Here is an 18,845-nt window from a genome sequence, read left to right on the forward strand (position 1 = left end):
CCCCCTTCAGCTCCTTGGGTACTTTCTCTAGCTCCTCCATTGGGGGCCCTGTGTTCCATCCAATAGCTGACTGTGAGCATCCACTTCTGTGTTTGCCAAGCACTGGCATAATTTTCTTAACTTCTGTTTGAGATTGTATATTGCTTACATATACAGAGACAACTGATTTTTCTTACATGGGTATTACAGTTGTGAACTGCCTGGTGTGGGTTCTGGGAATTGAACTGAGGTCTTCTAGAAGAGGAATACATGCTCTTATACACTGAGCCACCTTTGGAGCCCACTGACAATTATTTTAAATGTGGTTTCATACTCTAATTCTGGCTGGTCTGTAGTTCACTGAGGTACCCAAACCATACTCAAAGTTGTACCAATCAAACTTGTACCTACTACTCAGCCTCCTGAATACTAGGATTATAGACATAAGCCATTGTACTTTGCCATTCATTTCAAGTATTGAAAATAAACTTGTATCCTTGGCATAAACTTATTTGGACATAATATGGCATTTAAAATACTTTATTGGATTTGATTTACTCACATTTTTTGGGAAATTTTAAATCTTAAGTTCATGAGGGATCATAGTCTGTAATTCTGTTCTTCTAAATTCTCATTAATTTCTTAACTAGAGGATCTATCAATTGCTAAGAATAAAGTATTGAAATTCCCATGTAAAGTAGTTTCATATATTTCTTCTAGTCCAGTTATTAAATGTTTTTAAAGGAAGAAAACAGATTTATTGAAAATGTTGCAAGGGCATCGCAATGGGCAGCCTTTCCATCCATTTTGAAGCTTTCTTGCTTGGTACATCCACAGAATGGTAGATTGGCCTTTTTATCATTATGTCCCCTTTCATGCATAGTAATTTCTTTCTTGTAGAGTGTATTCACTTTCTTTTGATAACATCAGCGTGATGCATTTTTCCTCATCCTTTCAACTTGTTTTGTGTTTGAAGTAAAACTTTTGTAGAAAACATGGAGTTGTTTTTTAAAGTCAACGTTCTTCAAATCTGTTCTGCCATAGTTTCTTAGTTTATATGTTTAGACTATTTCTATTTAGCTATTGATATGTTAGTACGTAAGTCTTCCATCTCAAGCATTTAATTTTGTTTTATTCTGTTTCTTTCCTATTTCTTTTTCTTATCTGTGAATTACTTGTACAAGGATTTTTTTTAAAACTTGTTTACACTATTTTGAATAAAATTATGCCATATAATTGGTTATTTGGGGGATTGAATTTTAATTACATTTCCCCTTTCCTTTTCCTCCCTCCAAAATCTCACATCTACTCCTCTCTTCTCTCCTTCAAATTCATAGACTTTTTAATTAATTGTTATCACATGCATATATGCATTATTATATATAATCTAATTACATCCTATTGATACTGATATATTAGTATTTTAGTATTTCAAGTATTTAGTATTTCTGTCTAAGTTGATTATTTTACTTTTAAGAACTGGGTATGAAAGAATAACCTCAGGTGTCCATCCTTACTTCCCATCTTGTTTGAGACACTCTCTGTTTTTTTTTATTGCTGCCTGTCTACGTTTGGGTTTTACTGCTGTGAAGAGACACCATGACCAAGGAAAGTCTTATAAAGGACAACATTTAATTGGGGCTGGCTTACAGGTTCAGAGGTTCACTCCATTATCATCCAACTTATGGGTCTGTTGTATGTCTTTAGCCAAATTTGGGGAGTTTTCAGCTGTTAATTTTTTAGATTTTTTTTTACATTCTTTCTTATCTCTTTCCAGTGATTTTACTGGATAATTTACATATTTACTTATTCAGTCATTCATTCATTTTTAAAGTGCTTAGAATCTAGTTGGCCTTATACATGTGAGACATGTTCTCTCTCACTGAGCTACATTCTCAGGCAGTATATATTTTCATCTGTTTGGTTATAAGCCATCTTTTAATGTCTGAGTGCTTCTCCAGTTTGTAATTTGCATTTTTAAAAGACTGTCATGTACCCTGATATAGCTGTCTCTTGTGAGGCTATGCCAGTGCCTGGCAAACACAGAAGTGGATGCTCACAGTCAGCTATCAGATGGAACACAGGGCCCCCAATGGAGGAGCTAGAGAAAGTACCCAAGGAGCTGAAGGGGTCTGCAACCCTATACGTGGAACAACAATATGAACTAACCAGCACCCCCAGAGCTCATGTCTCTAGCTGCATATGTAGCAGAAGATGATCTAGTCAGCCATCATTGGGAAGAGAGGCTCCTTGGTCTTGCAAACTTTATCTGTCCCAGTACAGGGGAACACCAGTGCCAAGAAGGGGGAGTTGGTAGGTAGGGGAGTGGGGGTGGGTATAGGCGACTTTGGGGATAGCATTTGAAATGTAAATGAAGTAAATACCTAATAAAAATTGAAAAAAGAAAAAAAAGACATCAAAAGATGGAAAGACATTCCATACACATAGATCTACAACAGTATTACCATAGGAAAAATGACCTCCCTACCAAAAGCAATCTACACATTCAATGCCATCTCCTTCAAAATTAAAAGATAATTTTTTACAGACAAAGATAACATTAAATGTCATATGTACATATATACATAGACACACACAAAACACACACAGACACACCTGCGCACACATTTGTACATGCACACACACACAAACACACACACACACTAGTTAAAACATTCTTGATCAGTAGAAGAACATCTGGAAGTATCACCATCCCTTATTTGAAGCTGTCCTACAGATAAAGCAATAAAAACTCCATGGTCATAAAAATAGACACATTGACCATTGCAATAGAATTAGATACATAGTTAAAGAAATGTTCAATGTTCTTAGTCATCAGAGAAATGTAAATCAAAATGACTGAGATTCCATCTTACACCACTCAGAATGGCTAAGGTAAATATATATATATATATATATATATATATATATATATATATATATATATATATATAAAGATGAAATGAGAAAAATAACTATTTCTAGTCCTCTAAAAGCTTAACAAAGATTCATCTACATTTTTGTATATATCAATAGTTTATTTTTGTGAATTTTTCTATTGTAAACAATATCAAACTTCAATTCTCTATTTTCTTGTGTTTTTCTAATTTTTTGGTCTTTTTTATACTTAGGATTAGTTCTGATTTGGATACTGCTACTGTTAAACATTCTGTGTATTTTCTGGTAGACAAATAGACTCACTTCTCTTACTAGATGTGGGATTGCTGGGTCATAGGATAAATGTATATTTAGCTACACTGATTATGTTGGAAAGTATTCTAAAGCTTTTATATGAAAAAGAAACCATTCTTATCAGCATGAGACTTATGTTGCTTTGTATCCTTACAAACACTATTTATTGCCATTCTCTTAAATTCTAGCTATTGTCATAGGTGTGTTGTGGGTAATATTTATTTGGTCGAGGGAATGCATACCACAGTGCAAACCTGTGGAAATCCGAGGACAACTTATTGGGGTGTTGCTTCTTTTCCTCTATCATGTGAGTTCTGGGGATCAAATTTAATTCATCAGGCATATATATATATATATATATATATATATATATATATATATAGTTGTTATGTTTATGTTTGTAATTTAAAAAGTAATCCATAAGGACACATTTTGAATATATATATATATATATATATATATATATATATATATATATCACATATGTCGTTAGGACATTTTAATTTTTATACATGTAGGATAAAATATCTCTCACTTATTTTGTGTCTAATGTTTGGGCATTAGTAGTCCTTCAATCTGTTTCCTTGATATGTCCCTATCACTCTCTGAGGAATTCTATTCTTTTTGCCACAGTAAAGTTCATTCTGTAGGCCCACTGTTGGAAACAACAATTTCTCCAAAGTATTTTGATCCTTTCTAATTTATAATATAAGCTAAGATATGAGCAATTTTACTACTTTGTTTCTGGAATCCACTGTGTGTCTCTGTGTGTGTGTGTATCATAGTTTGATATTCTGAATATTTTCTACAGAAAATTTGTCCAAATACTTTATAAATGGATAAGACAAAGGACGGATTGAAAATAGGGTGGGAAAGTAGAGGGACATAAGTGGAATCATAGTGTATGGAAAAACCCAACTCATGGAAAGGAGTTCCAGTCTAGGGTGGCTTAAAGAAGAGATGCAAAACTAGAAAGCCAGGAATAGACCCAATTTCACTGAAGAATTTACCCTTTGAAGGAGCTCAATCTTTTAGAACATGAGGAGTCATCATAAAAAGTTTACCATGTACAAGGCCTTGGTTTAATATTTAGCACTGTGAAAATAAACAAGGAATATTTTTAATGGAGTTCATAAAAAATAAACTTATTTCTTACAAAATAAAAAAAATGTTTAATTGGGTAAGCAATAATAATTTTGTTAGATTTTAAGACAGGATCTCACTGTGTAGCTCTGGCTGGCCTAGAATTCACTTTGTACATCAGGCAGTTCTCCAACTCACAGAGATCCACCTCTGGGTGCCGAGATTAAAGGTGTGCATCACCACACCTGCCAAAACACTGTTAACATTTAATGAAAAAGTCTTGAGTAAGATATGCTTGTTTTAATAATGTCAGTAATACGATATAGCTATTGGATAATAGAGATAGTCTACCTGGTTTACAAAGTAGAAAAAAGTTTAACAATGATGCTGTTTGAAATAGCAAATTGTATCTTAGCATGAATTTTGCTGTTATAATAATAGGTATTATCACTATACTCTTTACAGCCTGTATCCCAACCAATTGGATCTGAACAACAAGCAACTCTTCAAAATCCAGATTTTGTTCGAAGGTAAGTATCATAACCTTAGTACCAGGAAATCAGTGGTGGCATGCTGCTGCATGTCCTTGTATGCTTAGAGTACCTTGAATAAAGCAATTTTTAAAAATCTTGTATTTGTACAAGATTAATAAAATTGGGATGAATTCACTTTATTTTAATATTTATAGTAATCATGTAGATTGTGAAGTTACTGACATTTTATTATTTTGTTTATAGTAGTTTGTTGTACAAACTAAATGAAAAATTATGTAAAGTAAAATTTCGCTAATCTTACAAAATAAATGTAGCAAGATATGTAATTGTTGGTTGTTTTAAAATAGTCTATGTTATTCAGGTTGGGTAATTTATAGTAGTTTTCCAAATTCTCAATCTCTCTCTTTCTCCTTCCTTCCTTCCTTCCTTCCTTCCTTCCTTCCTTCCTTCCTTCCTTCCTTCCTTCCTTCCTTCCTTCCTTCTTTCNCTTCCTTCCTTCCTTCCTTCCTTCCTTCCTTCCTTCCTTCCTTCTTTCCTTCCTTCCTTCCTTCCTCCCTCCCTCCCTCCCTTCTTCCCTCACTCCCTCCCCCCTCTCTCTTTCTTATGTACTTTTTATTCCACCATTTTTCCCCTTCAATAAAGTTTTGTTTCTGTGAATCTGTTTAGTTCTATAATTTCCATTTGCTTCTTTTGAATCTTGTATTCCTCATTGCATTTTTTTCCTCATTTGCTTCAAATGCAGTTGCAATTGCCTATTGAAGTTTTTTGTTTTGTTTTGTCCTTTTCATTACTGGGAATGGAACCCATGTTCTTGCATATGCTAGGTGAGCACTTTACCACTAAGTCCATCTTACTTAGGGTTTTATTACTGTGAAGAGACACCATGACCAAGGCAACTCTTATAAAGGATAACATTTAATTAGATCTTGCTTACAGTTTCAGAGGTTTAGTCTATTGTCATCATGGCAGGAAGCATGGCAGTATGCAGGCAAGCATGGTGCTGGAGGAGCTGAGAGTTCTACATCTTGATCTGAAGGAAGCCAGAAGACTGGCTTCCACAGGCATCCAGGAGGAGGGTCTAATTCCTCCCTGGGCAGAGTTTGAGCATCTGAAACCTCAATGCCCACCCCCACAGTGATACATTTCCTCCAACAAAGCCACACCTACTCCATTAAGGCCACACCTCGTAATAGTGCCACTCTCCATAGGCTAAGCTCTCAAACACATGAGTCTATGGTAGCCAACCGTATTAAAACCACTGCACAGTTCTTTGCTGAAGCTTGCTTCTCATTTCTTTCTTTTTAAAAATGTGCATACTAAAAAAAATGTGCATACTAGATATGTGTTCTATCACTGAGCTACACCCCAGCCTACTAAAATATTTTGATTATGGCTTGTTTTATAATTCCAAAATATGATTTATCTTGGATGTTTATACCTGTTGATTATCTTCCTACATTCAAGTTGTGATTTTTCTGTTTTTGTTTTTGTTTTGTTTTGTCTGTTGGTTGCTTTTTGTTTTTGTTTTGGTATGACAAGTATTTTCATTTATATATTTTAGGTATTATATAAGGATATTTTGGATTGTGATTAAATCTTCTGTTTTAGTAGACATTCCCTGTGTTCAGGTGCACATGTTCTGGCCCATTCTTATGGGCTAGAATTTTTTAATGAAAATTTAGTTTTAGAGTCCTTACACTATTTCAGTTTGCTTTGTTCACGATGCGCCATTGGATACCACCATAATTCCAAAGGCTAGAGCTTTTCTCTAGGCCAGCTTTCTAATCCACACTTTATTGATGAGGCTCCTCCCTGGTTCTACAGGAGAAGAGTTTCTTTTCGGCTAGTGGACTAGAGTCAGGAGATACTAGGTTTGAGTTACTTATGTCTATACTGGGATATACAAGAGTGAACCTGATAGCCTTCTGTTACTCTAATTGGGAGATGTCAAGCTGCTGGGGGGTTTTCAAGTCTTTGAGGTTCTTGGCCAGTCTTAATGTTCGTCTTTTCAATCTTGGTTGTCTTACTTTTATTGTCTAGTTTATTATTTCCAGAATTTTAAAGTTGCACTTGGGGAAAATGAACAAGAAAAGTTGAATGTTTGTTATCTTTTTCCAGAAACTAGTGTAATTTCTTAGATTTATTTATTTTATTTTATTATGTATATAAGTGTTCTGTATGTATGTATTGCACCACATGTGTACCTGGTAGCCATAGGGGTCAGAAGAAAGAATTAGAGCGACAGAAAATAGAATTAAAAATACTTGTGAACTGTGCCTTCACATGTGAATACTTGGAATTGAAATCAGGTCCTCTGCAAAAGTAATAAGTGCTTTTAACCACTGAACCATCTCTCAAGCCTTAAGCTAGTATTTTAAGGAATCTTTTGAATGTATATAGTATTATTTCATGAGCTAAAATTGTATCTCCTTTTATCCTCTAGTGGCTATTATTTATTACTGTCATTTCCCTATATTTTAAGAACTCCAGGAAAAGAGGTTATTGGGAGGTTGTGCTAGGAACAGAACCCAGCCCTTGTACATGCTGCACAAGATTGGATCAATGAGCTATATATACCCTTAGCCCTTGCAAGCATTAATGTGTAAATATTTCACCACTTGTACTTATGTAGAGCCTTTTATATGCAAACAGAAATAATTTAGTTTTTGGTTTTTATCTCTTTTTGTATATATCTACAGAGATGATTCACTGGGAGTTTTTAGAAGAAAGAACTCACCAAAAATAATTTAAAAGATATTTTTTAAAAGGTCTATTGGTACTTATATTTGAAAGTAGGTATTAAATAGTCTGATGTGCTTTTCCCTGAAGACCATTTCTCCCACTCTCAGCATTTGTTAGTTATCTATATATAGTTCTTTGGCTGGGGTTGAGGCATCTTGAGCGGCACCCCACTGCACCCCCTATCCATCCACCTTGGCATGTCTATTATTTTGTTGTCCTTGTTTAGCTCATGTTTAGACAGTCATATTAGTAGACTTTATGGCTATAGCTCTAGACATTACTAAGAAACACCATCTCACTGCAAACGCTCTTAGAATCTTTTCTTCCCCTATTCCACAATGGTCCCTGAGCCTTAGGTACGGCATGTTTTGAAGATATAGCCTTTGGGACTGGGCTCCACAACTCTATATTTTGATTGCTTGTGGTTTTCTATAATGGGCTCTGTCTGTTGCAGAGAGAAATTTTCCTTGATGAGGAGTGAAGGCCACACTTCTCTATGGGCATAAAGACAATGTTTATGATTGCTGTTAGTGATTATGCTGGTTTAGGAAATTAGTGGTTGTACTTTCTCTTCTTAAGACCCATGACTTCATTAGAACTGTCTTTTTTATATTATTTTATTTGAACTTATAAAATAGCTATAACTAGCCACAGTGAATCATGTTAAACCATTTTTTGTTGGATTCTTTTGAGACAGGGTTTCTCTGTGTAGCCTTGGCTGTCCTGGAACTCACTCTGTAGACCAGGCTGGCCTTGAACTCATAAATCCACCTGCATCTCCCTCCCGAGTGCTGGGATTAAAGGCATGCGTGACCACACCCTGCTATGTTAAACCATTTTTATATCATTCTCTTTTATCACTTGCTTTACCTTCTGCATTATTCCTATCTCCTATACTTAGTCTGCTTATTCTTTGCTGTGGTAAATCTCCTTTTTGAAATAAGGTATATTCATGTGAATGCTCGCAGCCAACCATTGGATTTATCACAGGGACCCCAATGGAGGAATTAGAGAAAAGACTGAAGGAGCTGAAGGGGCCTTATCTGGCATCAATGCGAGGGGAGGCTCTTGGTCCTGTGAAGGCTTGATGCCCCAGTGTAGAGGAATGCTAGGGCTATGAGTCAGGAGTGGGTAGGTGGGAGGAGAAGCACTCTCATAGAAGCAAGGTAAGGGGGGTGGGATAGGGGCTTACAGAAGGGAAAACGGAAAAAGGGATAACATTTGAAATGTAAATAAATAAAATATCCAATTAAAAATAAATAAAATATATATTCATTTTAGAAACTTCATTTGAATATATTAGTAAAATAATCTCCAAATAAGAAAAAAAACTGATCAAGATTGTCTTCCCTGCCCCACCCGGGATCCATCCTATAAATAACCACCAAACCCAGACACTATTGCATATGCCAGAAAGATTTTGCTGACAGGACCCTGACATAGCTCTCTCTTGTGAGGCTTTGCCAGTGCCTGGCAAATACAGAAGTGGATACTCACAGTCAGCTATTGGATGGAACACAGGGCCCCCAATGGAGGAGCTAGAGAAAGTACCCAAGGAGCTGAAGGGGTCTGCCACCCTATAGGAAGAACAACAATATGAACTAACCAGCACCCCCAGAGCTTGTGTCTCTAGTTGCATATGTAGCAGAAGATGGCCTACTCGGCCATCATTGAGAAGAGAGGCCCTTGGTCTTGTGAAGATCATATGCCCCAGTGTAGGGGAATGCCAGGGCCAGGAAGCAGGGGTGGGTGGGTTGGGGATCAGGGTGGGAGGGGAGGGTATAGGGGGCTTTGGGGATAGCATTTAAAATGTAAATGAAGAAAATATCTAATAAAAAAATAAATTAAAAAATTGTCTCCCAAATTAAAATAAGAGTATTCCTTGATAAAAGACTACATAGTGGCTTATGACTGACAGTGTTTTTCTTTTATTCATATTTCTGTGATTAAAATGTATGGCAAGTATAAATGATATGATTTTTTTTAGTATAGAATAGTTTATTTAGGGCATGGGGAGGGGAGTTAAGAGAATAGTAGAGGCAGAGAGAAGGAGAGAGTAGAGAAGTAGAGGCCGGCCAGGCCATGACCACGTGGAGAGATGGGGGAAGGGAAAGGGAGCAAGAGGGCAAGATGTAAGAGAGAGGCAAGAAAGCAAGAGAGGCAAGAGAGGATATGTCATTTTTTTAACTTCCAAAACCACCTTTATTGAAATATAATTTGTGGGACTGGAGAGATAGTTCAGCAGTTATGAGCACTAGGTGCTCTTTCAAAGGAAAAGGGTTCAATTCCCAGCCCCTACATGGTAGCCACAACCATGTGTAACTCCAGTCCCAGAGGATCAGACACCCCTTTCTAGCCTGTATGGGCACTACATATACATGGTGTACACAGACATGCGTGCAAGCCTACATCCACCGATATAAAATAAGAATAAATGTTTAAGAAAAATACAATGTATTTATCATAAAATTTATCTATTTAACTTGTACAATACAGTGGTATTAAGTGTATTCACAGTTATATAGCCATAACATTTATAAACATATTACATGGATTGATTTTTAAGTTTATAATTTTATCATCTTAAATTTTCTTTAGATTTTATGATTAAGATTGGAATGAGTTCCTTTTTTTTACTTAATAGCTTGAATCAAGATGTGACATCTATAAAAGAAAACACCAATAACCCTGATACCCCAAGTGGAAATGGCAAACAGGATCGGATCAAACAACGAAGAGCCTCCTGTCCCCGACCAGAAAAGGGGACTAAATTCCAGCTTACTGTCCTCCAGGTCAGTGTGTATGTATGACTGGATTAGAGTATATGTAGAAGTCTTGGAGACTAAGAGAGGAAGAATGCTATGGAAGTAAATGCAGAAATAGTAAAGCGCCCTATAAACTAATCTCTCCTTTATTCAGAATTTCTGAAAAGTGAATATAGTTATTACACTTGGAAATTGAGCTCAACAGTTAAGAGTATTGATTGCTCTTCCAGAGGCCCTGAGTTCAATTCCCAGCAACCACATGGTGGCTCACAACCATCTGTAATGGGATCCGACGCTGTCTTCTGGTGTGTCTGAAGACAGCTATAATGTACTCATACATAAAATAAAAAAAAAGATTTAAACTTGGAAATTGTAAGAGAAATATAACAAAGAATATAAAATTCCTATTATCACTAATCAGAGCTTATTTCTTTTACCTTTTTTCTATATATATATGTACAATATTCACATTTTAATATTGTGCAAATAATGTTAGCAAATATAGTGCAAATAATGTTAGCAAAAAATATATTGACTTATTTTATGATAGGTATCCCATTTTTTTGTATTTTTTCATTTATTTATTTACTTTTTATCCTAAGCATTCCCCACCCCATTCCTTCTCTCCTCCTAGTCCCACCCTTACAAATCCCTTCCACCATTACCCCCTCTCCTTCTCAGAGAAGGGGAAGCCCCCCTTTATGTACCACCCCGCCCTGGGACATCCAGTTGTCATAAGCCTAAGCACCTCTTCTCCCCCTGGGGCCCAAGTAGATAGTCCAGTTAGGCGAAGGGGATCCAATGGCAGGCAACTGAGTCAGGGACAACCTCTGCTCCAATTGTTAGGGGACCCGCATGAAGACTAAGCTGCACATCTGCTACATGTGTGCAGGGAGGCCTAGTCTAGCCCCCATATGGCCTTTGGTTGGTGGTTTAGTCTTTGTGAGTCCCCATGGGTCCAGGTTAGTTGACTCTACAACTCTTCCTGTGGTGTCCCTGACTCCTCCAGATCACTCAATTCTACCCCACCACCACACACACACTAATACCACCAAAATCAAAATAACAGGCATTAATAATCATTGGTCATTAATATCTTAATTTCATCAAGGTCCTCCAAATATCCTATATATTAGTATACCCATCTTTACAAATAAAGATGCTCAAGACCTGAGAAATAATTTGCATTAAATCATTCAACTATCAAATGCTAGAGTCAGATCTGAAGCCAGATCAGACTTTAAAGCCTATATCTCTAACCAATATATGTTTTAGATTCATTTAAAAACCTGTATACAGCCACAGTCATCTATAGGATAGAACACAGAGACCCCAGTGGAGGAGCTAGAGAAATCACCCAAGGAGCTGAAGGGGGCTGCAACCCTATAGGTGGAACAACAATATGAACTAACCAGCACCCCCTGAGCTTGTGTCTCTAGCTGCCTATGTAGCAGAAGATGGCCTAATCGGCCATCACTGGGAAGAGAGGCCCCTTGGTCTTGTAAACTTTATATGCCCCATACAGGGGAACGCCAGGGCCAAGAAGTGGGAGTGAGTGGGCAGGGGAGCAGGGNGTGGGAGGGTATAGGGGACATTCGGGATAGCTTTTGAAATGTAAATGAAGAAAATATCTAATAAAATAATTTTAAAAAACTGTAAACAATTTTATATTCTTTCTTTTTGAAAGCTCAATATATCATGTACGTGTTTCTAATGCCAGTAAATAATTTGAATAATATATTTGAAATGTCTATAATACATAGTCCCTTGTACAGTGATATAATTTAATCTCCCTTTTCCTGTTCTTCTTTAGGTTTGTTCTGTAACTGTTGCTGAATATGTTGTATGTGAGCTTACCTAGTTACTCCCTGTAAAATGATGTGATTTTATTTTTGTTTTTATAATTTTAGACAGGGTCTGATGATAGCCAAGGCTTGCCTCAAACTTATTTTATAGCCAAGGATAACCTTAAATTTCTAATCCCCCTCTCTTCACTTCCTAAATACTGAGGTTACAGATGTGAACCTCATAATTGTTTTATGTGGTGCTAAGGATGGTACTAGAACTTTGTGCATGCTAGGCAAGCACTCTACCAGCTGTGTTTCATCCTCAGCCAAGATGGCTTCTCTTAGACTGATTAAATGTATGTACTTAGGTCTCAGTTTCTGGAGACAACATGGTGGAGTGTCAGCTGGAAACACATAACAACAAGATGGTGACATTCAAGTTTGATGTTGATGGTGATGCACCTGAGGATATCGCTGACTATATGGTAAATTTAGTAACATACTACTATTTTTCCCCTAGTGTATTCATTCTCTCTCCTTTTATTCTCTCTCCTCCTCCCTCCTTTCTTCTTTCCATTTTCTCTTCATTCATTCATTTACACTCATCTCTAGATAAAATGTGTGGAGGGTTTTTTAAAAATTTGCAGAGGAAATTTGTTCATAATCAGGGATGTTACTACATTTTCTCTGGTTTTACTGTATTTTCTGAGCAAATATGATGGCTTTTTTAGATTGATGTATTTTAATCTCTGTATGTTAAAATAATATTATAACTTTAAATGATAATCTCATTGTATAGGTACCTCATTAAATCAAAATCAAGCCACATAGGCAATTTTAATGTGTCTAACATTCTGCATAAAAGTATTCAAGTTATGCTTCTCAGTGCATTAGTTTTTTAAAATTTGAATATGCTGTTCTATGTGTATTTACATGTTTGTGTGGGTATGTGCATGGAGTACAGAGGACAATGGGTGCTACCCTCAATTGCTCTCCATTTTATTTGTTTATATGTATGCATGTGGCATTTGTGTATGTCGTGTATATGCAAGTGTTCAAGTACATGCATCCATACTCACACCTGCAGAGGTTAGAGGAGGACTTTAGGTGTCCTCCTCTGTCATTCTCTGACTTACTCCCTGATGCTTGAGTATTTCAGGTAGACTGGCAGCCAGCAAGGCCCAGAAATCTTCTTGTGTACTCACAGTGCTGGGTTATAGGCTTATTTGAGTTCATGCCAAGTTTGTTATATGGATGCTAGGATCTAAACTCAGGCTCTCATGGTTGCTTAGCAAACTTTTTTTTTTTGAGACATGGTCTCTCACTGAATCTGTAGCTCATTGATTTGGCTAGACTGACTAACCAGTGAGTTTTAGAAATCTTCCTATTTCTACCATCTATAACCCCCATCCTCAGAACTGGGATTATAGATACACAACACCATGCCTGGCTTTTTACATGGGTGCTGAAAAGTCTAATTCAGGTTCCTATTCTTATACATCAACTGACTTGTTTACTCAGGCCCACATTTAGTTTTTTTTTTTTTTTAAATACTTTGGCTTAGGTTAGTATTTCTCTCTCTGCCTCCTCCTTCTCCTTCTCCTTCTCCTCCTCTTCATCCTCCTCCTTCTTCTTTTTGTACAGATGGAGATAGAGGGCATAAATAATTCATAATGCTTTGTCTTTTTTATTACTGACTTAATAAATTAAATTTTGTCCATTGTATATCCATCTTAACATAGTATTTTCTGGTATGTCTTTTGTTTCCTATTTCTCATTCATATTTAGTATAATGGACAGTCAGGAGCTATTATTTATCACGTTTGGTGTTGTTTTCATGTTCTGATGTAGAAAGATCTTAGGTTTGAACATCCTAATTTTAAACATTCTCTCAGTTACTTTCTTGTTGTGTTGTCAAATTACATAGGCTCTGACTGATAATGTAGTCTTGACTGATCTTGAGCTGTCATCCTGCTCCAGCCTTCCTTAGTACTGAAATATATGTGTAGACCATGATCCCCTGCTGTCTTACATAAAATACATTCTTTAGATAACAACTAATTTTTATACTTTTTTACTAAAAATTATTTTTCCATACAATAAATACTTCTGATCATGGTTTGATGCCCCTCATGTCCTCCCAGATCCTCCCCACCTTCTCACACATCCAACTCCATGCCTTCTTCCTCTCTCTTTAGAAAACTGGGTGTGGAGCCTACTCTTAATAGTGGCTTATATATCCAATAAGATTTTGTTGGAGAAAACAAATCTTTCCGTTGTGAGGGAATGCCAATTGGGGATAGCTTCCTGATTAGAATGTAGGGTTGGATCCATTTTTCTCTCTTAGTGCTGGGACTCTGTTTGGCTTGGGCCTGTTCAGGTCCTGAGTGTGCTTTCGCTCTCTCTGTGTGTTGGTCCTATTTTGTATGGAAGATACCTTTTTCCTTGGTGTCATCCATCCCTTCTGGGATTTACAATCTTTCTACTTCCTCTTTTGCATAGCTTCTTGAGCTTTGAGTGGAGGGATTTGATGACTGAGTGACCCAACGTCTCCCATTCTGTTCAGTTAAAATTACAGCCAATTTATAAAATTCAAGATAATGGCCTTTTCTGACAAATATCAGTGGTCTCAGAATAATTGAATGCATTATGAAATATTTTATAATGGGTCTTAATTATTTTTATGGCACATACTTATTTTGTTGTTTTCCTATGCTAATCACCATTAAAATATAATTTTGAAGAAAATGAATTTATTCTTATGAAGACATTGGCTTCTACTTGATAACAGGTTGAAGATAACTTTGTGCTGGAAAATGAGAAAGAAAAATTTGTCGAGGAATTGAGGGCTATCGTAGGTCAAGCCCAGGAGATCCTTCATGTCCACTCAGCTGTAGAAAAATCTATTGGTGTTGACTCTGTTGCCTTGGAATCTAACAGTAACCAAGTAAGAGCAATTTGGTAGTAAAAAGGTCATTTGGGGACTTTGTCAGGAACACTCATTTACCTGTTCATTTTTATTTTAGACAGGATCATCTGAACAAGTACTGATAAATTCTGCATCCACTCAAACTAGCAGTAAGTATACTTAATGAAATGTACTATTTGGCTTTTGAAACAAGGAATATTGGAGTTTTGAGATATATATATATATATATATATATATATATATATCCATAGAGAAAGACATTAACCAATAAATTAATTTGATGATAAATTGTTTTCCACGCTCGAAAGCAAAGTTTATATCCCAAAGATTTAAAAAACCCAGTTGTTGATTTTTTAATCTGAGTAACTTACTTTTGAGTCATTACATGGTATGTCACCAGAAAAGGCAGTCCCAGTGCTGATGACCTTTGATGGCCTATTGAATCTTAACTAGTAATTTGTCTACTTTGACATGGGATGAACAAAAGAATTTTAACTGAATCACTATGTTCTAAGTTTGCTTCTTGTTTTAATAGTCGTTCAAAACTTGACAGTTTCACTGATAATACTTTTACCATCTCTGCTCACTAATAACTTTGTAAATCAGACACAAGATAAACTTCCAGAAACTAAAACTGGGGTTCTTCTGTTTTCTTTTCTGATAACTTTATCTTTTCATTCTTCTTAGCCCTGGTCATGGGTATATTAAGAATGTCTGGGAGGGGGAGAAGAACCATAGCATCATGAAGACCTCTGAAGGAATTAACACAACATAAAGATGCAAAAGGTGGTGGGAATAATGAAAGCAGATACCATTATCCTGAAGTTTAGCTCAACTCTATTAGGATGCCAGACTACATCTGTATCTTACTTTGTTGGTTAGCAGAAATCTGAGCAGGTTTATGACTGACAATGTAAGATGACATTTCAAAGAAAATTACTTGAGAAAGTTTACAAATGTAGGGGTTTGCTTACTTTACTTTTATATTGCCAAAAGCTAGATTTACTTCTCTTTCTTCTGGTTTTATAGTTCCGGTTCTTCTTAGTTCTATACATTTTAATGCTTGTATGGATGTATACCACCATGATACCACTTAGGCACAACCAGAATCAGGCTGCAGAACAACAGCTGTAGTTTAAAATGGAGAAACTATGCCCCAGTTATTTAAATAGAGTGCCTCCCTTCTGGTTCATATTAATACATACCTTATATTTGGTTCTGTAGACTAAAAGTTAAGGTTAGGATGTTACTCTTACGGTTTATAATTATCCTTGTACTATTGGGAATGGAGATAATACAAGTTAATTTTTAACTTGATTTCTTTATTTAATAACATGAACAAATTGACAGTTGCTTAGTATATAATTTGTTAATAATTCTTTCTACAGATGAATCTGCTCCTCAGTCATCCCCAGTTGGTCGCTGGCGGTTTTGTATCAACCAAACAATAAAAAATCGTGAGGCACAGTCTCCTCCTTCCCTTCAGCCTTCCATGGCCATGGTGCCTGGGTTACATCCATTTCCTAGTAAGCTTTTTTATCTTCCAGCTTTATATGGACTTGGATGCTATGGTTACAAATTTACCAATTGTACCATTAATTTGTTTTCATGGATATTTTATGTTTATGACGGTTTTCATGAGCATTTGGAAGACATCAATATTTTTATATAACTTGTCATTTTATTCAATTTTTTTTTAAAAAAGGAAGAAGTCATTTTTTTCTTGACTGTTGAATTCTGTGTTGTTTTAGGTCTTATTTACAAGTATACTCTTAAATAGGTTCTCATTTGCTTTTCTTGTCTCTTTTGACTTTTGTATTTGCACTTCATACTCTTTATAACTTAGCTATTCTTTTGCTATTGTTCCAGGCTCAAGAAACACAAGTAATCAGGCAATATCACAGAACACAGTGTTCACTATAGAGAATAATCCAGGCCATCGTGAACTTTTCACCTCCAAATTAGAGCACAAGGATGTGGTTGATGGTAAGATTGGTGAACATGCTAGTGTAGAAACTGAGCACCCAAGTATTCGCTATCAAGTGGAAGATGACAGACAGATCATGGCACCAGCTACTGATAATTCCAATTATTCTGCTACTTTGGTGTGTCCAGTTCCAGGTGAATGCGAGGCACTCACCAGCCAAGCAGGCATGTTCATGCCTACATATCCAAGTCAGCAAGCTGCTGTTCTGGCTGATGTGCATATGGCCCATCCTGGTGAATCAGTTCAGATTGGTGGTAATGCCGTTCTTACATCAGTACTTGTATCTTCTGATCAAAAGCCTCAATCCTTGTCAGTACAGCAGCCAACTATAGATGCAGAGTTTATTTCCCAAGAAGGAGAAACCACAGTAAACACTGAAACAAGTTCTCCTAAGGCAGTCATTGCCACTCAGACTACTGGCTTTGAACCAGCTGTGATGCTACCTGCGACTATCCTAGAATCAGATGGGGAACGACCTCCAAAAATGGAGTTTACAGACAACCGAATTAAAACACTGGATGAAAAATTAAGAAACCTGCTCTATCAGGAGCACAGCATTTCTAGCATCTGTCCTGAGAGTCAGAAGGATACTCAAAGCATAGACTCTCCATTTTCTTCCTCTGCTGAAGATATATTATCCTATCCAATGCCAGAAGTCATAGCCATCAGTCACTGTGGGATTCAAGATAGCCCTGCACAATCCCCAAATTTCCAACAGACAGGCTCTAAGATTTTGTCCAATGTGGCTGCAAGTCAGCCTGCTCATATATCAGTTTTCAAAAAAGACCTGAATGTGATAACTTCTGTACCCAGCGAGTTATGTTTACATGTAAGTATCTTTATAATTCTTATTCTTTGCTTATGAATTCAAAGAAATGCCTTCTCTCCTAAAAAGTTTAGAAGTAACTGCCATTTAAGACCATGACTTAATCATAGTCATAAGACTATGACTTAAGCTTCAGCTACTCAGAACTTAGTAGAAATAGCAGATCTGTTTTGAGTTCCTCTAAGAAAGCCTTCTGGTGAGTTAACTTGGAACTCACAAGCACTGTGTATATTTATAGATTATTTTGTGGATAGGAGGAATGTACTTTTTAATTTCAATTTAAGTGGAAACTGCAAAAACAAAACTTAAAAACTGTTAATCCATTTCCTTACCTTCAATAGTATTGATTTAATGTTTTGAAGAGTTTAACATTTTTTAAAGCAAAAATTATCCATAATCCCATGACTTTTTTTATTAACCTCTAAAAGGACCAGAAATATAGCTCAGTGGTAGAGTGCTTGATCAATATCTCAAACAGCAGACCATTTAAGTAAGCATGATAACCCATACCTTAGTCCTAGCACTAAGGAGGTAGGATTCAAAATCATCTTCAACTACATACTGAGTTTGAGGCAAGCCTGGATGGACTACATGAGATCTTGTTGCAAAACAACAAATAAAATGTAAGAGAGGCACATAAGTTCCAGCCACTCCCTGTTGAACGGTTGGCTACTAATAAATTCTAGGAAAGAGACAGTCATTGTCTTCAGTTGTGTAATCAATGGTTAGCCCACCAGGCTCCAGTCCCAAACATAGATGGTCCTGATTAAACTCAGTAGTTCACAAAAATAAATGTAAAGACATGGATGTAGGAAAAGAATTTGTTGGGAGGAAAGGAGTTGATGAAGATGGGAGAGAGATGAGAGTTGGAGGGAAGAGTAATAAGAATTCATTACAAACACATATTAAAATTATCAAAGAATAAATTCAGTTAGCAAAACAAAAATCGAAATAGTTTTTAAAAAGAGAAGGAACAGGAGGAAAAAGAGTTTTCTCTAGAAGGATTGGGATTAAAATATTACACATTTTCCAGATTTTAGAGTCTCTGAATTATAGAATAC

General features: G+C 36.3%; 1 protein-coding gene across 6 annotated transcripts in view; it reads left to right on the forward strand.

The window, feature by feature from the left end:
* Positions 1 to 18,845, forward strand: part of Wnk3 (WNK lysine deficient protein kinase 3) — a 133,512-nt gene that overhangs the window by 83,824 nt on the left and 30,843 nt on the right. For all 6 annotated transcript variants that reach the window (XM_029534516.1, XM_021187924.2, XM_021187925.2 and 3 more), the window contains exons 11-17: positions 4,720 to 4,784; positions 10,135 to 10,282; positions 12,411 to 12,527; positions 14,834 to 14,989; positions 15,069 to 15,120; positions 16,360 to 16,497; positions 16,841 to 17,787. In XM_029534516.1, the coding sequence (XP_029390376.1) occupies positions 4,720 to 4,784; positions 10,135 to 10,282; positions 12,411 to 12,527; positions 14,834 to 14,989; positions 15,069 to 15,120; positions 16,360 to 16,497; positions 16,841 to 17,787 (1,623 nt within the window). The remainder of the gene's footprint in view (positions 1 to 4,719; positions 4,785 to 10,134; positions 10,283 to 12,410; positions 12,528 to 14,833; positions 14,990 to 15,068; positions 15,121 to 16,359; positions 16,498 to 16,840; positions 17,788 to 18,845) is intronic.

This window comes from Mus pahari, chromosome X (genome assembly GCF_900095145.1).
Source record: "Mus pahari chromosome X, PAHARI_EIJ_v1.1, whole genome shotgun sequence".
In the NCBI taxonomy this organism is placed as follows: domain Eukaryota; kingdom Metazoa; phylum Chordata; class Mammalia; order Rodentia; family Muridae; genus Mus; species Mus pahari.